Source organism: Jaculus jaculus, chromosome 19, assembly GCF_020740685.1.
Source record: "Jaculus jaculus isolate mJacJac1 chromosome 19, mJacJac1.mat.Y.cur, whole genome shotgun sequence".
Classification (NCBI taxonomy): domain Eukaryota; kingdom Metazoa; phylum Chordata; class Mammalia; order Rodentia; family Dipodidae; genus Jaculus; species Jaculus jaculus.
The window spans coordinates 61678987-61704415 of NC_059120.1; the positions used below are offsets into that span (position 1 = coordinate 61678987).

The 25429-nt window shown below is 41.1% G+C and overlaps 1 protein-coding gene across 7 annotated transcripts; it reads right to left on the reverse strand.

The window, feature by feature from the left end:
* Window positions 1–41: 41 nt before the first annotated feature.
* On the reverse strand, window positions 42–24947 carry Cnr1 (cannabinoid receptor 1). 7 transcript variants are annotated; one of them, XM_045138163.1, is made up of 2 exons: window positions 24862–24947; window positions 42–5109 (listed from the first exon to the last, which is right to left on the reverse strand). In XM_045138163.1, the coding sequence occupies exon 2, from the start codon at window positions 5049–5051 to the stop codon at window positions 3636–3638; it is 1416 nt and encodes a 471-aa protein (XP_044994098.1). In that variant the 5' UTR covers window positions 5052–5109; window positions 24862–24947; the 3' UTR covers window positions 42–3635. The 7 variants fall into 7 exon arrangements, with proteins under 7 accessions (XP_044994098.1, XP_044994096.1, XP_044994099.1 ...); XM_045138161.1 differs by lacking the exon at window positions 24862–24947 and adding an exon at window positions 24644–24772; XM_045138164.1 differs by lacking the exon at window positions 24862–24947 and adding an exon at window positions 24526–24547.
* Between the last annotated feature and the right edge of the window lie 482 nt (window positions 24948–25429).

Here is a 25429-nt window from a genome sequence, read left to right on the forward strand (position 1 = left end):
TTTACCATAAGACTATGATATAAAGCAGAATTTAGAAGTACTTTATGTTTTTCATGATAACTTAGAATTTTTATTTGATTCCAGGTAACTTTGGACAACAAACATGATGAGATGTTTTCTCTCAAATAAATAAGTTAAATTACATCAATGAAATAAATATACAATGAGCTTGATACACCATAATATTACTGAAGTACTACTTTCTATAGTAATTTAATGACTGAAGCTACATTTAATAACAATCTTCGCAGTACTTTTACAGAGTATTATACAGATTACTAACAGATATTACAGCAGTTGTAAGAATGTCATCAGCTCAACAAACATCTAACAATACAATATTCTCCTAAGAGGAAGGAAAAGCAATATATTAGATTTATAGACAATAAAGAGTTTTGTTTTCCACTTGAAACACTGAAAATAAGAATCCAGATAATCTGGTATCTTAATATTTATTACAAAAGAAGTTTCCTTTTTTGGGGACTTGACCCCCAGGACCCCATAGTCCAGTAAGTTTACATGAAGAGAGCTTTTAGAATGCCACAACAATGGAAACTCTCCTAGATGAAAATCATTGATTTGTAAACTACTGCTTAAACATCTGGCTTGTTTTTAAAACCTATTTACATACATTCAGTCCACATCAGTAGCTAGAATGTTTTGTCTATATTACAATAGGCATGTTAGCATCTCACCAGAAGGCCAGTGCAGGACAATTGTGAACAGCCACTTAGATTTTAAATATCATACAAATATACATAGTATGAGAAATCTAATTTTGTGCATGATAGCAGTGGTCTCCTTTATGGATGTGGAATGGCAGAAATTACTCAATGGGATAGTAACTAGAGTGCTACTAATCGAAGACTTGGTTCTCATATGTGGTTGGGTATACTCCTGTAGAGTAAGTTGAGGTTCCCAAAATCCTTCCAAAATGATTGCAGCTAGACCTGGCTCAAAGTGCTGGAAACCGGGGAACCCTTTTAGACATAGGCATATGTTTGTGGAGCCTCCCTAATCTGTGTTTCTCTAATAGATATTTAATAGGGAGTAAACAATCTGAGGTGCTTGGAGACAGCCTCACTGGTCTACATGATGCTTTTGGTGTAGGATGAATCTGAAGTGAAGTGGGTTGGGAACCAGCCTTATCTGAAGACACATGATGGTTGAGAACATGCTCAGGACAGATATGTCATCCTCACAGGGAAGTAGATAGAGCTTACAAATGCTTAAAGTTAAGTAATATTTAAACTAATGGAGCCAGTGAAGGGACTGGTTGATGAGCAACAACAAATGAACACTAATCCTAGTGAATATATTCACCAGGGAGAATATTTTGGTCACTAGAGTTAGGAAATGTTATGAGAATGCCAGAATTAATCCAACTAAATTTAAACCCTTTAAAAATGAGTGTAGTAGAATACACACAGGATGATATTTCACAAGATATTTCTTAGAATATCAAGAAGCACCAATGTAGTGCTATCAGCCCCATTGTCCCTTAATTTGTTATATATGATTTAGTTCCTAAAGGTACAAGACACAGTTAAATTTACACGGCATTCGCACAAATGCAGCTTCAAAAGCGAATCCTGGGTTTTTAAAAATCCTTATACTGAGAATTTCATCCCCATCAGGTCTTCATAGCTGTGAGAAGAGAATGGTACTGTCTGGCAGAGGCATGCAAATTCATATTCAATGATGCAGGGCAAGACTAGTAACTCCTAGTCAGAAATTAGACCTTGATGATGTTTTTGTCAATACTCTTCTCTCCTCTATGAAGGCTTCCTAATCCACCAGAAAGAGGCTCATGCTTTATCTGTATAAGGAGGAGTGTCTATAAGTAAAACTTGTGAGGGTTGAGTGGCTTTTTAAGCAGTACGTTTTCTTACTGGAAAGGGCCCCATTCTGAGCACCATGGCAACATTCTGGACCATGCAGCAGAAAGTCAGAAGCACGCAAGCCAAGAGCATCACCTTTATGCTGTGGCATATTTTCTACCACTGAGTGAAGGCGAAGTTTATTCCTTAACCTAAACTTACCTGTACAAAACCAGGCACTGGGCGTTCACTAGCTTTTCACCTTCTGTCTTGCCCACTGTCATATTCAGTCTCTGTAACCACCTAACCTGGACTTAGTAGTCCTACTTTAGCATGCTCTGTATAGTGTACTATGGAAACTAGGACCACACATCTTAAATGCACCACTGAAAAACCTAAGGGGCTTTTAGACCCACCTTGCTTTTGATGATTTCTATGTCCATGAATGTGATGACTAACAGGTGCTCACAAACCCTCACACAAGCCTTTGTTTCTGCACCTGGACTGATATTTTCTTCTACACACTGGCCTTATATCACAATGAATGAGCATTAGCAATACCTGATCCAATCTCTTAGGTAAGCTGATTTTTTCTTAATGGTTTTAGTCATAACTTTTATCAGCAACATTTCGGGAAGAACTAAGTTTTAGCAACAATTCATGTGCAAGAGTGCAGCAGCTGGCACAGTTCATACTTGGTCACAATTTTCTCACGTTATGACATTGCTATAACAGTTACAAGGTAGAAACACGCACATAAGTACATTTACATTCACACCCACACATAGTACACTTATGATCCAGACTTCTTTTTGATTAAAACACAAATGATATGACTATTTGGCCACTGAGGCATGAAGTCTACTCACATCTGGAACATAGGAATGTGAGACTCTTCAAGTTATCAGCAACTGCACAGAGATAACAACGTACATGACGTTGACACATGCTGTCTTTGGAGGTCTGGTACTAGATAACAACCAAAGAAAGTCAGAGATGCCAATCAAAAAAGTCAAGATGCTTTCTCATCTCCATTCTGATTATAATCTGTTACCCAACCTAACAGCTATAGTCCAGAACAAATGTCCTACAAAAATGGAGGCTAGCAAATTTTTAAGTGTTAATCAATCCTGCTCAATACTTTGGATAGTCTTCAAACTTTTTTTGTGTGTTAACAGGAAAATAAACCTTTATGGTTATTCCAATGTCAACATTAGAGATATCTGAAGAAATACTAAGAGGTTTGTAAAATGTCAACATGGACAATAATGTTCTTAGAAAGTGATCTCATTGCCATGGATCCAGTCCTGTTCTCTATTGGTCTCATGAAAGTCTACCTTTTGGTTTTGCTAAGCTAGACAAAATTAACACTTAGTGAACACTGATACACAGGTCACAACACACAATACATTTTACAAAATATCTCTAGTACTATAAGTATTGTGAAAATGAACATCTCTGACACTATAAACAGACATATCACAAAAGTTGTGGTTACAAAGGCATTACTCATGTGATGACATTTTTCTATGGGTACTTAGACTTCAAAGCCTTCCCTCCTATTTCATTGAGACTCTGAAGGACCATTCAGTAACTAAAGCAAAAGGCTTTCTCCACTGTAAACCCTGGAGAATGGAGTTTAAGTACCTAATCTATTGAGATGTCAGCAAACTAATAAATGAGCATGGTGACAAGTCACCTTTTTACTGAACATGGCAAAATTAAAAAAATATAACCAATGAGACAACACTCTTCTAAATTTTGAGTTAAAAGAAAATGAACTTCTTTTCCCATGCCGCTAGGGATGCAGTAGGCTCACAGGGCCTCAGCAGACGTGTCTGTGGACACAGACATAGTCACCTTGGCGATCTTGACTGTGCTCTTGATGCAGCTTTCTGCAGCCCTGTGCATGCTAGCTGTATTGTTGGCATGCTTGTGCAGGCAGTCCGAGTCCCCCATGCTGTTATCCAGCGGCTGTGCTGTGCCTTCGCATGAGGGAAACATACTGCGGAAAGCATGTCTCAGGTCCTTGCTCCTCAGAGCATAGATGATGGGGTTCACGGTGGAGTTCAGGAGGCAGAGCATACTGCAGAAGGCAAACACTGTCTTAATGAGCTTGTTCATCTTCCCAAAGACATCATATACCATGATCGCAAGCAGAGGGCCCCAGCAGATTATCAAAACCACCAGGATCAGGACCAGAGTTTTGGCTAGCCTAATGTCCATGCGGGCCTGGTCAGGGCGGGTCACCTGTACCTTGCCATCCTCGGACGTGTGAATGATGATGCTCTTCTGGGTTCCACGCTGAATCATGCGGACGGCGTGGCTGTGAGCTTTCCAGAGGATGAACATATAGGCATACACAATGAACAGCAGCAGCACGCTGGTGACCCCGATCCAGAACATTAGATAGGTCTCGTCAATGAGTGGGAAGATGTCAGAGCACACAGACTGAAGCTTCTTGCAGTTCCAGCCGAGGAGTGGCAGCACAGCAATGACAATTGCGATGGTCCACATCAGGCAAAAGGCCACCACGGCCTTGGGCCTGGTGACGATCCTCTTATAGGCCAGGGGCCTGTGAATAGATATGTACCTGTCGATGGCTGTGAGGAACAGGCTGCCTACGGAGGCCGTGAAGGAGGCCGTGACGCCACCCAGTTTGAACAGAAACACATTGGGGCTATCCTTACGGTGGAACACATGGAAGTCGACAAAGCTGTAGACAAAAATGACGCTGCCCAGGAGGTCAGCCACTGCCAGGCTGCCAATGAAGTGGTAGGAAGGCCGGCAGCGGAGGCTGCGTGAGTGCAGGATGACACAGAGCACCAGCAGGTTCTCCAGGACCGTGAAGGTGCCCAGTGTGAGGGACAGCACAGCGATGGCCAGCTGCTGGCTGGGGTTCAGAATCATGAAGCACTCCATGTCCATGAAGTTCTCCCCACACTGGATGTTCTCCTCATTCTCCTTGTATGACGAGAGAGACTTGTTGTAGAATTCTGTGAGGTTTGCTGGGTCTGGGACCAGCTGGGGGTTGTCGCCTGCAGTCATCTTTTCTTGGAAGGGACTGCCCCTGAAGGATGTTAAAGGGAATTTCTGTGGGAAGTATCCTAGTTTGGATGCCATGTCACCTTTGATGTCTCCGTACTGAATGTCATTGGAACCCATATAGAGGAGATCTGTGGTGATGGTGCGGAAGGTGGTATCAGCAAGGCCATCTAGGATGGACTTCATAACCTCAGTCTTTGATTAGGCCAGACTCACACTGAGAAAGAGAGAGCAGAGGGAAACCCTGATGGGAGAGAAAACAGAGAAGATAAGTGGTAAGGAAACCAGGGGACAATAAACAGAAACACCGAGGACACCACAAACACGTGCCATCAGTGCATCTTCTTATAATCTCTGAACACAAGTCTACAGGCTCAGTCTACATAATGAGACGTTCTCAGAGAAGAGCTCTTCCTGCTCATAAAATAGGGGATGAAGTGGCACACACCAGACATGGGATTATTACTGCATGTATCTTAACCAAGATCATTGCATAAGACATGAATGTACCTATCTAATGGGTCAAACAGGCTAGTTCACTGAAATGTTGTCAAGTGCAGTGTGCATCTCATGGGAGGAGTTTACCTCTTAGCTTCTATTACCCAGACAGAAGTCATTCTCATGGAGCCAGAAACAGCTACCATGCATTACATGATACCTGTCTGAAAGACACTTTATGAAATGGTGTAGGAACAAGATTGAGTGATGTGTTAACTGAAAAAGAGAGGGAGGTCAGTACTGAGAGCCAGAGGTAGCTCAAGACCATGATGGGAAAATACACTCCACCAGGAAGGTTTTGACTGAGATAACTTCTAAAATGCCCATGCCAAGCAAGAAAAATGTCACAAAGCCCAAAGTTGAGCTCCCACACTGAGGCTCATGGAAGATCAAGATCTCTAACATGAGGTTTGTGGGGATGATGGAGGATGCTTAGGGACAGCATTCCCTGCAGTATGGTAATATGAGTGTGCCACAGGACAGGAAGCAGCCATGAGGACATGCAAGGATTTTCAGGTGAAGGGTGCTGGAAATAAGGAAGACTAAGAGAATAGGGGAGAATTTTAAGAGCACTTAAGCACCAAGCAATTTGGTGCTGTTTCAAAGTAGCAGGAGATCTCACCTTACCATTTATCAATGTTTGTTTAAAAGTTGGCTGTTTATCTCTTTAGTTTACAAAAACTATTACAAGTACAGAGTGACTGCTATCATAATTAAAATGAACATGAAACCCAATAATTTATTTCTCCATTTATCATTTGTTGCTCCTATATATAATACATATTGGGGGAGCCATAATCTTGGAACAAATTTTAATTCTAGGTCTTTCTACTAAAATACCAACAGCAATCAGAATAAATTATTTAATATACTATTGATTTAATAAAGAATGGAGAATTCACAAAATACCAGACACTCAACCACATGGAGCCCATGAATCTACTGTTCATATGGAGAAGGATGGTGGCCCCAGCAGTCATGAGCAAGCATTGTTGCTCCTGTGGATGACGGTTCTGTGGAGCACCAACTCTAGGGGTCGAAGGAGACTTCCCTAAGGAAATTATGTGTCGTGCTGGGAAGGTGTAGGATTTTTGTAGGTGAGGACTGGACATAAAAAGTTAACACCTTATGATTCACAAGTTGTGTAAGAAAAGGTAACCTGATGGAAAGATACATTTACAAAATAAAGATTTTCAAACATGTAATCTGGAGCAGGCATGAGGTACTAGATGTGGACCACCAGCCCCACCCTTCCTCCAAGTCCAGGTTTTATTGCTGTTCACCAGCGTTAGGTCATGTGCTTCCTGAGCAGTTCTCCTTCCCTTTTCTGACCCTAGATCCTGACCACTGCTACATACCTGCTGAAGGGATCTTTACAAATGTACATCAAGTATGTGGCTCTCATTTCAATGTCTAAGTTCTAAATACCAAACACGAATTCTTACAACAAGCTCCCTTTTCAATCACAGGCACTCTAGGCCTCGTGTTTCAGCCCAGCTGAGCTCCTGTTAAGATTCTGACCCTCCCAGATTCTGTTCTCCATGAGCACAAGTCATTCCACCTCACACCTACGCTCTACCCTGCAGAGTCCAGTAAAAAGGCCCCTGCTGTACAGTCCTGCCTCTCCATAGCTTGGCCTCTCCAACTGAGTTGAACCACACGGGAGTTTGGTTCCACAAACATCAACTCAACTCCTCATACTATTGCTTTCACTGGCCCTGACAGTCCTCTGCCTGTACACTCTCTGTTTCTTTGCCTGATTGACATTGCCTCCCTCTAGCTCCTGCTACCCAAACTCAAAGGAAGCATCACCTTAGAGGCTACAGTAATAAAACAGGCATGTTCCAAGTTCTCCAATCTTTGTGCTTATGTCTGTTCTTTCACTTGCTCCATCCACACAGTGAGCTCCCTGAGGGCCTTATGAAGGCTCCTATGTATCTTAGCATTTAACTTAATAGCATTTAATATAATGCCTTCCACATAGAGGGAGTAAAAATTAAGTTGGATAGCTGATATTTCCAATGAAACCAAAACAGCTCTTTTCTCTCCAAGTTGGAGGAGGGAATCTCATAGTCACAGTGTGAAATACTTAAGAATGTCATTTGAATCAAGGTTTCTTACCCAACAAGATGGTCAATTCATTTGTGCCCCCCCCCAAAGAAAAGGCTGTACTGAGGGCAAGATTATTGGCAATCTGAATGGATGCCTGCACAATGACTACCTATTCTGTACATTGGAGACTGAGCTGTGTGACACAAGACAACTGCAGCTGTAGAGGCAACTGCAAACAGCAGCACAACACATCAGAGAACACAGAACCCCTAGCATCCACCTGACAAAGGGCTCACTCACTCAGCTGCACAGAGTCCTGTAACCATTACATCATCAGGGCACTGCTCCAATGACAGTATGAAGGTGCTGCCAGAGAGCTCTGGGTCCTCCATGAGAAACTCTCATCACTTACTCAGGAAGTGAGCTTTCCCCCTTAGTCTAAGCCAATTCTTTACACAGTGGCCCTGAGTGCAGTAGCCACCTAAGTCCAACCAACTCTGCTGGTGGCTGCTCTTCATATGATCTAGCATTTCCTCAAGCCCATACTTGAAAGCCTTGAGAGGTGACTGGTTGGTCTTTCAAAATACCGCACTTGAGCCGGGCGTGGTGGCGCACGCCTTTAATCCCAGCACTTGGGAGGCAGAGGTAGGAGGATCGCCATGAGTTCAAGGCCACCCTGAGACTACAGAGTTAATTCCAGGTCAGCCTGGACCAGAGTGAGACCCTACCTCGAAAAACCAAAAAAAAAAAAAAAAAATACCGCACTTGCACACCTTCCTCGTGTCTCTCAGTCTCAGCTTCCATACTGCTACATGGCTCTTCCTAGGCTGATGACATTGCCACTTCTGTGCACAAGACCTCTGTACCCTGCTTAGCCAGCAGGCCAGTAAGTTCCCCAAGTGATCCCTCTCTATCACAAACCTCATCATGCCATATAACTATGGGTTACATATTGCTCTCCATAGCCAGAATTCAGTTTTCCAACACAGAATGCTCTTTTATTTTCCCCTCCTTTATATAAGTTACCAGCCTGAAATCCAGAGAGGAAAGAGATGGGCTCCTATGGAAATGCTCAGCTGCACCTAGTAGACAGCAGGGGAACTTCATTAGCTGGCACATTTAGATGGTGATTTAATACTTATTTGCCTCTCAAAACTGGAGGAAAGGGCTGGAGAGATGGCTTAGTGGTTAAGGCTTTTGCCTGCAAAGTTCTATGATCCAGGATCAATTTGCCAGTACCCACATATAGCCAGATACACAAAGTGGCACATGCATCTGGAGTAAATCTGTAGCAGCTAGAGGCTCTGGCATGCCATTCTCTCTCTTCCAGGCAGGGTGGTACACACTTTAATCACAGAACTTGTGAGGTATAAGTTGGAAGATTGCTTTGAGTTTGAGGCCATCCTGAGACTACATAATGAATTCCAGGTCAGCCTGGGCCAGATTGAGACCCTATCTCAAAAACTAGAACAAAACAAACTGGAGGAAAGGTAACTCAGGACAGTTGGCCTGACAACCATATAAATACACATGTATGTGCACATGCACATTCACCCCTATGCTTTTATAAAATAGTAGCATACACACACTGCTTCACATTTTGCTTTCCACTTAGAAGTACACCTCAAAGGCATTCTCTATGAGCCAAGTCCACTTCACTGTGCTTGCTCCAAGGAGCTGGTGAATGGGACCAGCCTCCCCCCAACTGTGAGGCTTAGGTGTTTCTAATATTTAATGCTCCCATGAATTAATGCTAACCACTTCATTTTTCATATTTCTTATGCATTGTGAGTGGTCTTTCTAGGCATCTCACCTCTTTCCTTGGACTCACCATGACACCTCCTCCTTCTTGGCTTCAACAATCAGGTATACCTCTTAAGTCTTGCTAATTTTCACACTTTAAGCACATAGAGACTATGGGCAGGTGACATTCTAAGCCTCTCACGTGTACCAACTCACTTACTCATACAATGACTCACAAGGCAGTTGCTGTTACCTCCTGCCCCCGACTTTTAGATGAATTGCCCAGAGAGGATAAGAAATTTGCCATAACACAGCCAAGAGGAGATACAGCTTGGGATGCACCCAGTTATGGACCACATTTCAAGTGCAACACATCAAGGGCTACATACCAGGCAGTGTACTTTGAAGCTTCCTGCTCTACACCTTCATGTCACACTCTGCAAGGAAAAACAAAGGTCTACTTCCCTTAGTTTCCCTACTGATTCCAACCAGCTACAGATTGATTACAACCTGGTCAAAGGAGAGAAAACTGTACTAGGGACAAGCAAGATCAAGGTCGGTATCAGATCACACTCAGGCAAGTAGTTGAGTTCTAATCCTCAGTGGTTCATCTGCACAATGGGAATGATGGTGATGAGAACAAGGGCTAAATGACATAACTGTCATGACCATTAACTCAGAATAAGTCATACTTGGGGTCTGGCACAAAACCATCTTCAATAAGCATTACTGTCGTCATTACTCAGCACTTATGGCTTGTTGCCATGTACTACATACTAACTGTATTTCAAGAATATATAATATATGGTAATTACCAGATTATATACTAATTTTATCTTAAGAAAATACATTATCTTTAATCAATGATAGGATGCTTATTTGTGTTCTTATCTCAGCACTTAAGAGACTGAAGCAGACAGAAGATGTGAACATGGAGAGGAGGGTTTTTAGTGAATGTTGACTATATTCAGCATTCAGCACTTGGGAAGCTTTACTTACAGCCTGTCATTAATCTGACATGGTCACCTACTAGGTGTCTTATCTTCACTTCACAGACAAAGGGATACCATCAGATATTAAGTAAATAAAAAATTAAGACTATTTAGACAAGTCCATGTGTCCCAGTCTCCACTTCATGTACCCTTTTAAGGATCAACAGTAACTAAATTATAACCACTCTATAACTTTTTAAAAAATATTCTATTTATGAGAGAGAGAGAGGAAGATAGAGAGAGGGTGTGCTAGGGCCTCTAGCCACTGTAAATGAACTCCACACAAATGTGCCATCATGTGCATCTGGCTTACATGGGTACTGGGCAATCAAACCTAGGTCCCTAAGCTTTGCAGACAAGTGCCTTAACTACTAAGCTATCTCTCCAGCCCCCATTCTACATCTTATATTCAAATATTCCTGATTCTTTAGAGTGTAAATTAAAATACTTTGCCAATATTGCTTAGCATTAATTCCTAATGAATCATTTTCTACCCCAGCCTTTCCAGGTAAATCTGCTTACTGGCATGGCCCCAAGGATGAAAACCATTGTCAGTACTTGGACAGTCATCTCATTTCTTCAGGAAAAACAAGAGATCAGAATGCAGAACTATACACTTGTCATGTGCATGGAAAGTCACCACATGTGTGATCCCAATTTCCCACTGCAATGCAACCAAGTACTTTCTTGAAGACAGACCAGCTTGTTATCGCCTAAGCTAGAGCATGGTATGATAATGAGACAGAATTTCTGGCCAATGGAAACTAAGATTAAAGAATAAGTTTAGAGTAATATGGGCTTTGGACGTCTGAGGATCTTAGTAACATGAAAACAGCAGCATGCACAGGCTCCTTTTGCTGCTAATGGGACCAAGGCAGGAAAACTGTTTTCTGCATCTTGCTAATTCCTTCCTTAATTTCCACATTTGTATTACTGCAGTCATTTCCATGTTATCATTTTTTTCATGGAGAGTTCATTAGTAATACGGTATAGTCTTTGAGGTATACAGCTGCCATTAATTTTGTTGTTTGGTAATGGGAAAACTGTAATTGGAAATTTCAAGTGAGATATGTTAAGGAAGCAGGTGGATTTTATAAGTCCTAGTCAAAGAATGATTGACATTTAACATTTCCTAACAGTCTGCTTTTTAAAGTACAACTGACACATTCAAAGAACTTAAAAAATAAACCATACCTTTATAGTAACAATAACAATTTTGGCTTTTTTGAATTTATTATTAGAAAAACTTAATCCCTTTTTTTGAATAGTATCATTTATTCTGTTTGTCCCCCTGTCTATATGTGCATACCTATTTCTCTACTCTCTTCTCTATAAAAATATGGAAATTATCAATAAGGAGGCTATGGGATCAGCAAAGGAATTTCATGAGTATGGGCATAGTCTGGTAATGGCAATGTTTACCTGGGATCTAAATGCTGATTTTTATAATCATCAAGGATAGAAAACATCCAAGCAGAAGCTGGGCATGGTGATACATGCCTGTAATGCCAACACTAAGGAGACTGAGGCAGGACCATGAGCCCAGCCTGGGGTTACCATAGCAAAGCCTTATCTCAAAGATAAAAACAGCAAACACACAAAATAAACCACACACACAAAAAAATCCATGTTTCTTTTTTGTCCCCTCTCTCTCTTTTTGGATTTTTGAGGTAGGGTCTCCCTCTAGCCCAGTCTGACCTGGAATTCACTATGTAGTCTCGGGATGGCCTCAAACTTATCATGATCCTCCTACTTCTGCCTCCATTCTGAATGTTGGGATTAAAGGTGTGTGCCACTACACCTGGTTTAAAAATCCATATTTCTGATTAGGCTGAGTGAGGAGTAAATCAAGAGCAGATTTCAAACAAAACTTTGTGCATCAGCAATATCTTGCTAGCCATTACTTTAGTCATCATTGCCCCAAAAGGATCAAACTTTATTGTACAGGGAAATTTCAATAATTCAGGTATTTATCATTGTTACATCTGGGACTAAAATCCTTGCCATAGTTCTGGCCTGTGTAGTATCTCTGGGGAAACGGTAGGCTGGTATTTATTTACTACAAGATGCTATGATCAGGGATACAAAAAAATCCTCTAGAAGTATTAGAATGACTGGTACTCCCTTAAAGTTATAAATTATACTGGCCCACTACTAATTATCTCTAAGATTCTATTTATAAATTCTTTAGCAAGACGATGTCCAGCTCAGGGTGTCTGAACCAACAGGGACCCAACACCTCAAATGCAGGCTTTCTAGATTCTTGCTTAGCCGTTGTTTCCCCTAGTTTGTTGGTTCTTTGTTGCTGTGCTTCACTGATTGCAAGAATGACCCTGTGAAGCCTTCAAGGGAATGAAGGTCCCGATGGATGTATTTGCTCTTTTCCTTTCACTTCTGGGAATAAGTCTGGTTTCCACTAATTTGATCAAGAAAAATACCTTGCTAATCCATTTCTCTCAAGTTAGTAGGGAACATCTTAATTGGCTCTTGTAACTACATTATGCTTAAGTCACGTCCCCAATAGATATGGCAGATCTCATGGCCCAACATCATAACTGGCTGAATGATGCTTCTGTGTAGGCTGAATGGGAAAAATCTTTTCTAAAGAATGCCTAATCATTAGTGCTTTCCAATTATTAAGGTCCATCATCTTCTATAGCAAAGTAAAATAAAGAATTGACTTAATTATCCTGATAATTCAAGCAAAAATATATAATCTTTCTTCCCTGTGTTAATGTCAGTTTCTTTTCCTAAATGCAAAAGAAAATTCCATTATGCTAGTAATGCCTGGTTGGCTCTCAAAGCCTCAGCTCTTTATATATTTTGTAACACAAAACAGGAGTATTAAATATACTATTTTCTCACATCTATTCTTTCTAACAATAGTGTTAGATTTTTCTTAATATATAGAAAGTGATATGAACTAGAAACATTAAAATACTTATAATGCTATGTTTCTTTGTAATTCATATGTGTAATGTGCTCTATTATTTAACATTTAAAGGCTTGTTAAAGTTTAATTTCAGGGCTCAAAAAATGATGCCTTATAATTACGTAGGCTTAAGCACTATTTGGTGACAATGTTACAGGAAAGGCCTGTCACAAAGGTGAGTTAGCAATACAATTGAAATCATTTGCCGACTTGTCTGACAAGTTCCATTTACCACTGAATTGTGCTGTGCAGTTTAGATGTTTGCTCCTACTAAATGCCTGGGCCTCCTCCTGCAAAGATACCACTTCCAGAGTTAGTAATGAAAGTGGTTATTAAAACCACCTTCTCCGCTCAGAAAACATGCAGTTTGTGATTCAATAAAAGCTATGGTCCACATGTAAACAGCTTCATAAGATTGCCTCTATCTTGCTTATGAATTTGATCATTAAAAGAATGCAATAAACTATTCCAGTCCATAAAATATGTACATCCAAGGCCACAGGCTCTTTCTTTACAGTTCATTATCAAGTCTTCACAGTGGTTACAAGTATGCCATGTGATGCCCACTTGTACAGCATCACATTCATTTTTTTCCTCCTTTCATCTACAGACAAAGGGGTATTTTCTCCGTGAATCCATGAACATACAATTAAGTATAAATAAAGCCCAATCTTGTTTGTCTGGATTCAAATCGGATTCAGACGAATAAATGCATATTAAAGAAAATCTCAATTCCCTAAATTCTCACTCGAGAATTATCTGAAGGGTGTTCGTGTTTTGGCACCATGCCAAGAGTACATATTATTTTCCTTTAACATTTATGTGGTATAGGTGATATTTCATCTCCATTGTACATGTAAGAAAACTGAGGTTTGGAGAGGTAAATGCTCTGCCTACAATCTCCAGTCTTAATGACTGAAGCATCAACCCATGTTTGCATAACCTGCTCTTTACTCTAAGGCCCAGGAAACACACATGGAGCCACCCTTTCTTTCATCTTTAGAAAAAGAGTTGGTTTGGCAGAAAGGACATCACAAACAGTATGTGATAGTTTTACACAATTCGAACAAGTACAGTCTAAGAGGACACTCCAGTGACGGAAGATTGCTATGTCACCTGCAAAGCATCCTTGTCCATGATCCTCAGAGACAAGGTTGACAATGAGCTATAAGCCAGAAGTCCTAATGCTGGGTTTGCACCTTGTCTGCAGCAGCTGCTGGCAAATAAATAAAATCTAAGTCATCTTTGTCACAGTTGTTTTTAATTAGGTAACATGATTTTCTGTTTTGTCTTTGCCTCTGTAGTCAATTTACAAAGATTGTGGATGGTAATGAGATCTTCTACACCAGGGAGATATGGAAAGGTTACCTTCATGTCTGACACCTTCTCATGTCAGAATAAAGCACAATGTCCATTAGTAAATAGAAGCTTGAGGAATCCATTCCCTAAAGGGAGAAATGCAGATTTACTTAAACTCATTCAAGTCCACCATAAGCAGTGGCTTTTCTTTAGTGCAGAAGGCATTCTTCAGGCCAATCCCCAAGTTCTGAGTTGAATCAAGGTGAAAACATGATGTAAACCTTAGGACCTAACAAATGAGTGGTTGCTAGACTCCCAGCTTGCAATAGACATAAACCTGTATTACACAACAATATGGCTGGCTCATAGATATGGAGTGACAGGCCTTCACATGTTTCATTTAGCATGTTTCTGATGTGCATATACTCTGGGACTACCACTAGACAACCATGATGTTCCAATCAATAAACATTTTCTGTGAGGTATAATTCTGAAAAGCATTCATGTTTCACCCTTGTGTAATAGACATGGGTTGGGTAAAGAAAGCAAGAGAAATGACTCTGTATCCTACAACCCTCCCTCAAATAAAGCCCATTCATCTGCCCATCCCCTCTTTCCAAAGAGTACAAGCTATATGTTGAGAATTTCTCCTGGAAGAGCCAATGGGTAGTGCTGAGCCATCTAGTAGCAGTATCTTTTATGCTAAATCCTTGAGAATATGACCACTGAGAGCTAGGAACCATCTCAGAAAGGCTTGCAGGTCCTTTTTCTGGCACAGAGTAGGTACTGACTATGCTGTCATACATTAGCAACAAGGTAGACAACATAACCGAATGGCCTTAAGTATAGATAGTTGTCCTTGGCATAAAGCCAGATAACCACCATCAGGGAATTAAACCTGAGTCCTGGACTCATACAACTGCCCATTTGAAAATGTGTTCAAATGACATAAAATGCACCAATAATGATTCATCCCTGGATCTCTTCTCTCAGAATCCAATGCAAGTTATGTTAATGGGAAGCAGAGGTCATAGGCAAAGGTCAGGTAGTTACTGTTGATTCTGATCCATTTTTATTCTGAGATGACAAACAACTGACCTCATGGCAACATGTGCAAAGATCTTTGTAATATTCACAACCTTGAGTGATCCTAGCATACTTACACACTATGGTTCAACATATGAAAGTATAAAAGTGGATATTTCCTTCCCCAAGTACATGCTAACATTGATCATTCCAAATGGCTTTCTCCATTTACAAGTATATTTTCAAAACAATTTGTCAAGAGAAGTTATGTGAAAACTCAACCACTAGATGGAGTGGCTTTTATAAGCCCTCAGGAATCAATTTGTTTCTCATTCACAGGACATAACTCTTGCTTTGGTCGAGCAATTTCTCTTCCTGCTACAGTATTTCATAAATTTTACATCAGAATTAATTAAAATATAAATAAGAAAATATGTCATGGAGGGTTAAAAAGTATAATTATAATGGCCTACAAAAACCAAATTTCTAATTACTTTTCTAAGGCAAAGAATTGAGAAAATTTAAAATATTGACAAAATTAATTGTGAATATTTGAAATTTTGCCTCAAGAAAGCAATTAAGAATAAATAAAGAGAAACAGTTCTATTGAAAATAAGTATGCTATGCCAAGACATGCTGAAAATAAGATGGGAGGTCTCAGGAGCCCAACAACAATTCTAGTAACAAACTCATTTCTATGTTATGAAATATTTGGTCTTCTAATTTGTAAATATGAAATCACCAACAAAGATTCTAATTCTATGGTGAAAATGAATGGAAATTATCATCTATTATTATGAGAACTAATATGAAGTATTTCAAAAGAGAAGTGAATACTGATCCAAATAACCATACAAATTGAGAAAGCAGACTTTCTAAATAACTCTATTTCCTTATTACTATTCTCACTAGAAAAATTTTTTATGTTTTTATTGTTTAAGTCTCTTAAACATTTTAAAAACCAGAAAATTTAGGCTTGAGGAATGGCTTAACAATTAAGGCGTTTGCCTACAAAGCCAAAGAGCCCAGGTTTGATTCCCCAGGACCCACGTTAGCCAGATGCACAAGGTGGCGCACGCATCTGGAGTTTGTTTGCAGTGGCTGGAGGCCCTGGCACACACATTTTCTCCCTCTCTCTCCCTCTTTCTCTCTGTCAAGTAAATAAATTAATAAAAATAAAAAATTTTTTGTTTGTTTTTGTTTTTTGAAGTAGGGTCTTGATCTAGCTCAGGCTAACCTGGAATTTACTACAAAGTCTCAGGGTGGCTTCGAACTCATGGAGATCATCCTACTTCTGCCTCCCTAGTGCTGGGATTAAAGGTGTGTGCAACCACGCCCGGCTAAAAATTAAAATATTTTTTTAAAAACCCAGAAAACTTATGTACTACCTGTTAGTTGAAATGTTTACAAAATTTTCAGTGTATATTTGAACAACATAAGACATCAAGCAAAAGAATACTTTCAAGATGCAAATAATTACACGCACAATGTAGCAACGCAAAATATGCTTATAAATATTGTTGTGACTTAGAAGCAAGCAAACTGGATGAAAGTGAAGAATTTCTATGCCATGGAAGCCATGAAGTAGCGGTATTGTACATACTCAAAGTCAAACTCATCCTGGGGATTGTGAGATTCTGAACAAAGCTGAGACTAACAGTGTTTGGGAAGAGTGACATAAAGAGAACTGGGAACTAGCACAGGTCAAGGAGCATACCTCAGGGCAGTTATTGAGCAGTCTGGGAGTGTACCAGGCCTAGTGTACAGGTCAGCAGCTTGCATAGGTATTCTCATGACCAGAGCCAGTGTCCTCTGGGAACTTAGGAGAAATTCCTATTTTTAGACTCCAGCTCACATACACGGAATCAGAAAGACTAGTGTTGAGCACATCAATGTTTTTAACAAGGCCTGCAGGAGCTTCTCACCCATTTTAAAGGTGAAGAACCATTGGTCAAAGTTATGAAGACCCATGAACAAGATTAAGTGAGTGGGGAGAGAATTATCTGTTAGAAAGAACTGAGGTGAGGTAGAAAGAGTATTCTATAAGTATAGGTTTTTTAGATCATTGAAAAACAGTGCTAACAGAACTTGCCACAGGAGAGCTTTAGAAAAAGGGTGTTCCCAGTTGGTTGGAATACAGTCTGAGCTGCAAATGAGTACTGACATGGGACTTCTCGAGGGTTTCAGACTGTAACTCTGGGCTCCTCCAGACTTTCTCTGGAAAATTACTGTTGTATCTTTTGTCCAGTAAAAGAAAGTGGCTTCAAGATATAATGCATACTGACACTGTACACAGACATAAACTAAGAAACTCTATAAAACAAGAAAGAAACAAAGAAGCAAAAAATAAAGAAACAAAGAAGGAAGGAAGGAAAGAAGACTATACTATTTTCTCTAAATTCAATTTACAAAGTCTATGGACAACTTTATAGAACTGCTACACTATTTCTTTGAAAAAAAAAACAGTGGGAATAAACCTATGATTACTGAGCATAACAGGAAATAAAGTAAAAATAATTAATCCCTCAGCTTATTTTCTTAAGCAGGAAACATTTGTTTCTATTCTTCTGTAACCCAAACCATAGAATAATGTATTACAAGAAACAAACCCAGAAATGACAAACTAAATGGAAGTTCGGTAGTGTGCCCACGTAGTACAAATCCACTGCCAAGTCTTACCAAGTCAATTTGGTCACGACACAAGATATAGTGCTTGGTTGTCAGTATCTTTCAAAAGTTCCCAGAGGTTATAAATATGAGCAAGCTTTTCTTTCCCTAATTATTGGATAAACAGATTGCAGATTACTTAGTTACCTTACAGAGAACTGAAATCATGTAAATGTTTCTTCTCTTTTATTATAAGAAGTTAGAAGTCATTTCCAAAAGTAGTTGACTCTCTTCCAAGGTCAAATTCCCATGTAAGCAGAAATACAGAATTATCTGAACAATCTTCTTGCTTATTTTAGTTAGTACTTTCCCTCTGTTCATATATGCTTGCTCATTACTTGTACAAAATGTAGAGAAAATTGCACAATTTCTGGTTAGCAACACACTGAAATCAGCTGAAAATTTATCTAGCCAGCATGATATAAATCAAAATATTTAAATCATATTATCATTAAATTAAGTGTCTTTTACAAAGAATAAATGTGAATATATGTTTTATTAAAGAAAGTTGACTTAAAAGCAAACATGAGAGGCAAATTCATATTATTTATGTTTTTTGGAAACCCATAATGGTTAACTTGCTATAGAAATCAATTTTAGGAAATTACTAAGTACAAATATCCATAAAGGTAGAGCTTTATGTAAAATAACTTTTTAAAAAGCATACTAGAATTTGTCATTAGTTTGAATGCAACACTTCTTATAACAACTCAATTTGAAAAACCCATTAACAACTCCAATTTTCATCTTTAAAGATATGATGAAGAAATGATGGAGAGAGACCTTGCCATTTAGGTATAAGTTTTTAAAAACTTGATTTCCTAATTATGTCATATTTTAATTATGTTTAACTATACTATGGCCATATGCAGTTTGTGAAAGCATTTGTCAGTATATTAAACCACAACAGATTGCCGAAACATCTTTGAAAAATGCCTCTGCCTTTCTTTAAAAAGCAATGGCATGGAATTTGCTAGTAAGAAAAAAAAAAACAAAACAGGTAATGCATTATCATTATCAAATTTAGGAAACTATGCTGCACCTTATCTCCTGAAGTTAAAAAAAAAATTAAATGCTACTTGGAGTTGACAAGGGTATTAAGTAGTCAAGCCAAAGACATCAAATTGATTCTGTGTGAATGGAAGCTATAAACAACTAGGAATTCAGATAAGAATGGCAGTATAAGACATCAAATAATAAAGTACTGTACTATTAGGAAAAATCCTTTGCTATTTGAGTTAGAGAAAAGGAAATTTAAATTGTTTCTGTATTCAAGAAATACAAAATCTACTTCTAGAAACTTACTCAAAAATACAAACTATAATACAAATAGAGCACAGAGAGGTAAAAATAAAATCAGCTAGAAAAACAAGGAGTCTCACCTCACCAGTCTTAACTCACTTACCCAAAAACAAAAGATAACAAAACAGAGAATGCAAAACTTTGAAGGTGTTCCTAACATGCAGGTGTGAAAATTTCTCTAGCTGGAGCCAAAACAGAATTTAGTGTCCCAGAACTGCCATGGCTCTGCTAGGCCTGTGTGTTCAGGTCTGAGGGGTATTCCTTCAAACACTGACACCAGCAGCTACAGAACTCAAGAATTCAGTGGTCGCCAAGTTTTTAAAATAATCTTTCCAAATGAAACTTTCTTGCCTAACCCAACATGAATACATGAGTCATCTATATGGCAAATGCTTCAAACATTTTGAAAAATATCGGTGAAAACTACATCAGGAATAAGCTCGTACATGCCACTAACCTTCCAAGAAAACCGTTACAATGAAATGTACTTCATTATACCATAAGGCACTCTGATCAGTAAAAAATGTAATCCAGAAAAAGCTTTTAGTAGGTATTTTATGCAAAGAACTATATGTAACCTCACTGTGGAACAGCTTGACACTGATATACACATACTATTATCCATGTAGTATGCTGGAAGATGTTTATCAACAGTAACAGGTAATGGAAACTCCTAAAAATAATCTTCTTTGCCTCTCATAAATGTCCTGTAGTTTTCAAAACTTTATGATAGAGTATGACAGTATATATAACAAATATAATTACTTAAATATGCATTTTATGATATGGCAAAACCCTATATTTTCTTCTGACTTGCATAGTCTGAGTTTCTGAAACTAACAATTATAAGTATGGTTTTAAAAAAACTGATCTTAATCACATTAATGTTCACAATAAAATTATAATCAATGAGGTGATGCTTATCCTGGCATATTTATGAGATTCTTAGAATGCATGGAACTGGAACCAATTACACCTATCCTGGAAAACAAGACAACCTTGTTCTACTTCAAGGTGAACAATTCCTTCTGCTGAAATGTGTGTCCATCTGCTATGAACTTGGATATTTCCCCAAATTTATAGTATTCATTTCAAATCAGAATAATGTGCTCAAGTATGTAAAATGACAATGCATCTAAATTTTTATTTTGACTATAATATATACCTATGGAAAAGTATGTCTGGGCACTAATCTTTCTAAAATTATGCAATATATTGTTTGATAGAACAGATATTCTGCATGACATTTATCAGTTCGTTTAGGCCAAAATATATTTCAGATTAATCTGAATTGATCTAGGATAAATATAATCTAATCTAAGAATACACAGGTAGGTGAATCAAATAGCTATTGAAGCACTTAACAGCAATTCAATACCAAAGTGTTGGACCCTCAACCCCCACAAAATAGAATCCATTTAGTGATAAGATTAACATTTTATGAGATTAGGATTAGAAAGAAGGAAAGGATCGAGGGGAGGTTACAGAATACGAAATTAAAATTCTACCAACATAAAAGACATAAATCATTTTTTATTTCCTCCTGTTCTTTAAGATTCCTAGCAATCTTCCATCAGTAGGGGAAAAAATATACAAACTGTTAATCTAGAAATACAGATTTACAATATAGATATATATTTGGTCCTAATACAGTTTTCAAGCAATGTTGAATCCAGATTTGTAATCAAGCACAGGATTATAATTTAAATCCAACGGCTAGTTTCACCCTATTTGTTAGTTCAATTAGAAAATAATAAATACCAAAACAGAAGAGACAGACTTACGCTAGGGGAGATGTGGCGGCCTTTCTAGCTGGGAATGCAAGCTCTCATCTGTGTTCTTTACCCAACTAAGCTGACATAATTTCCCCAAGAGTCACAGGCAGCAGTAAAGGACAGGCTCCAGCTTACTAACCCAATTCAAGAAGCTATCACATTTGAATAATGATGTGTTGTTAGGTATTTGCTACCTTTATTTCAATTTGCTACCTTTATTTCCTTGCTGCAGTCCTGGATAGCTGGTTATGGGAAATAATCCATGTTTTCTGGGAAGAAATATTTGATGAGTATAGTGAACTCTAAACTGCCATTATAAGTTCATTTCATAATAGTTTATTCTTACATGGAAAAATCTTCAACTCTAGTTCCAAAGACCAATACAGAAGGCAACCAAGGAGCCAATCTGCATATCCTGGTGGCTAATGTTAATTCTGAGCCAAAGATGGGGAGGCTGCCATAGGTGGCTTTGACAGAGTTTCATAAGCTTTGCCTTAGTAATTAATAAGCTGACACTGCATACTAAACATTCATCAACACGATCCATGGGGCTGTTTCCTTCCTGGGAAATAGGTAAACCAGTAAAAGCAGTTTTTTGTAGGAATACGCTGTAATATGTCACAGATATAGTGGTTCTTTCTGGAGAATTTCATTCCCGGCAGTTTCATCTGGTAACATTTAACAATTTCACTATTTTAACATTTTGAAATGCCAAACAGAACGCACTGATCCTGCAGCCACGCGTATTAGAAAAAAGAATCTCACAGGCGAGACAGAACACAGTCCTCTGGGAGAAGGGCAACAAAAACGACAGAAAACAGTGGTAACACACAAAGCCAAGCACTACTCCACCATGAGATCCGATTTTCACCAGAATTAAAAACTTTACACGCTCAATTAAATAACATCACCTATGACTTAATTAAGGCTCTAGTCACAACATTCATCTACATGCATAGACACTGATGACATTAAAATTCAGGAGTAGGAATGTTGGATTTGTCTTCTTAACAATGAGTATGCAAGCATAGGGATTTTATATTTGAAAAGTCAGAAGTGAGCCTTTCCACCCTCTAGCATTATTTTATCTTCCTGTAGGCTTAGGAACACAATGAGACCTTCCCCCATCAGACACTTGATAAATTCCTCAGCCAAGAATCCTGGCTAGGAGTGGGAGACATCTTTGAAGCAAAAAGAGCCTGTTCACAGTAAGTTCACCTAATAATCTGAAATGTATTAGTTTTTAGAAACCATATGAACATCACACCTCTTAAGCAGCTGCCTGTGGTAGCCCCACTTAGCATACTAGAGGCACAGATATTCTGTGCATATACAAACATAACAGAAAATTATTTCTCACATTTAAGAAAGTATACATGGCCTTTTATTTTGATAAAATTAGAGCTCTGTGTTAGAGAGCAGAGGGAGAGGAAAGGAGTTGGGGGGGTTGCTGGACAGAGACAGAGAAAAATCAATCAATATATCCTCCCTTGTAAACTGTCGGTAGGGTGGGATTAGAAAGCAACACTTTAAATCAGATAAAGTCCTATGGGAACCTCAAAGGCTGGTCGTTCTGAGTTTCTCAATATTCTGCAAAATAGATTGATGTCAGTAGTGACCCCATCAATGCTCAATGTCTACTGAATTTCCAAGAAACTGCAGTTCTTCTATTGTTCAAAGGATAATAAACTTGATAATAAAAATAAGAAGTTATGGAACCCAAAGAGATACCTTCCGACACCTTTAAAAACACAAAGTCTTCTCTTATTGGATTAAATGCTCAAAGAGGCTTGATATACTAAGAAATAAACAAAGGCAGGCACTGCTTCTATTTGGAAGAAAATTAAGAAGCTATGAGACAAAATGATTAAGACAGATCACTAATTCTTTTTTCTCATCCCCTTAAGACCTTGGAGAGATAATGGCCTTTTATAGTTAGAAACATGCATGTTGCTCTTAAACTTTCACAGGACCGAATGACAGCTTTCACGTCTGTCATGGCACATACTTGCTTTCAGGAGGTAATTCATTTGTGGTTCGTGAGCCTTACCAAGAAATGTCTTTTAAAAATGAACCATCAACTCTACTCCTTTGCTGGCTAGCTCCAGGCTACATGGTCCTATGAGGAAGCTTATTACGGGTATTAAATGCTATGCATATCTGTTTTGCCTCAGAGTGACTGACGTGGCTTGTGCTGCTACCTTGCCCGGTATCAAAAGTTTATCATCTGACGTGCACTTCCTCCCTTGACACTGGATGTTTTGCCTTAGTGGGTTTCCCGGCTTGGTGCAGGGGTTAGCGCCCTTTCTCTGGAAGACTTAGTTCCTGGTGAGATGAAGCATCAACTCGAGCGCCTGCTCCTGAAACAGGCAAGATTAGACATTTTCCTCAGAAAGACACAGAGTGCACACACATGCAGTAAACAGTAAACGGCAGAAGCCTCCAGAAGTCGCACAGACAACAATTAACCAGGGTGGGCTGTTCAGCTAAGTAAACAGCGACGCACGATTCGCGCTCCCGAAGGGCTCTGGACACTCCACGAAGGACACCAGGGGACCAGGCTGCTCAGCGCCCGAGGGGCAGGAGGCGGCCAAAGCGTCCCAGACGCCACGGGACCAGGTCTTACCCTTCGCAGCCCCCGGTGCTTGGGCCAGGCGCCCCCCAGGCAGGCACCTCCCGCGCAGCCGCGGGACTGGCTCTCCCTCTCGGCGACGAGGCACCGTGTCCCAGTCCGCGGGGAGGTCGGGCCAGCCGGGAGGAGGAGCCGGGCAGGGGCGCGGGGCGGGCCCGGGGTTCGGGGCTAAGTCCGTTCCGCGCGCGCCGGGCTCGGGCCTCGCCTCCGGCCCGCCGCTGGGCCCGGCGTGGGGAGCCCACAGCCTCGCCCTGCTCGCGCCGTCCCCGCCGCCGCTCGGCTACGCGCGGTCTCTGGCTCCCTCTCTCTCCAGTCCCATTTATGAAGCGCGGTCCCATCACGTGTTAATGAGCCTTTGTCCTGCCCTGGCAGCGGCGGCTGCGGCGCGGGCTCCGCGAGGGAAGCGCGGGAGGGACGCGCGGCGCCCGCGGCTCCAAACTTTGCTGCAAGGGGCGCCACCGCGGCCCGGCCCCCGAAGACCGGCCTCGCCCGGCCTTACCCTGCCGCAGCGCTCCCGGGGGACCCCCGCCGCCTCGACCCCGTGCTCCTGGCTCCCCTCCCTCCCGGGCCGCCCCCGACCTCGAGGCGCCGATCACGCGGCCGGCCCCGCGTCCGCGCTCTCGCCCAGCCAGGTCACGTCTGGGGCGCAGCGGGGCCGGAAGGGGAAGGAGCGGACGGGGAGCGCGGCTCGCCCCGCCCGAGCGGCCTCGGGGCCCCGCGCCCCCCATCCGGCCGGGGCTACCTGGCCGGGGCCACCTGTCCTCCGCCCTCGGGGCGTCGGCGTCGTGCCGGGCGCCTCCCCGCCCCGCCCCGCCGCGCCGCGCCGCGCTGCGCCGCGCCGCGCGCCCCTCCCCGGGCACCTTCTCGAGGCAAGGCCACCCCGCTCCCGTTGCGGGGCTGGGCCAGGGACTCCGGGGGTTCGCAGGCAGCCGCAGCAGACGCCTGGGGATCACAGGAATTAGGGGACATGCTCGTTAATTGGTTCCACTCTCAGCTGTCCCCTGCCTCCCGTGCGCTCGGATCAGACCTTAATTGGTCTTTACATTTACCTCGGTGACTCGCCACCCTCCACACTCACCCCTGCCGCCAAGGCGCTTCTCCCCCACCTCCTAGGGGCCCAGCGCCGTCGTGAAGGCGGCGCGTGTGCTTTTTAGACATATTTCTCTCCTGGGAGTTGAGTCGGGCACAACCGCAGTCTCCACCTGATGGAGCCAAGTCACGTAGGCACTAGGGGCTCGGCCAGGGGCACTGGTTCCGGCCTTCCTCGTGGCCGCTGGCATCCTTTTAAGACTCTTGAGGGGATTCAAAAAAGTCTTTCCCAGACAGCGGCCTGCAAGCCCTCTTCTGCAGATCCTTCCCTGTCCTCCTGCCCCAACCCAGGGCCACAGACAGATGGTCCTAGTTCGGCTTGAATTTTGAAGCCCTTCACAGGAAGGAACGTTAGTTCACAGGAAGGTGCAGATCAAAGGGAGGTGGTTAAGACCCTGGGGAGGGAAGGCTACTACAGGTTGGGGGGTGGTTAAGGCCCTGTGGAGGGAAGGCTTCAATATAGGTTGACAGGTAGTGGTGGTGGTTAAGCCCCTGTACAGGGAATGTCCTAATCTATAGGCTGTGGATGTGCTTAAAGTTCTGGGACAGGAAGGCTA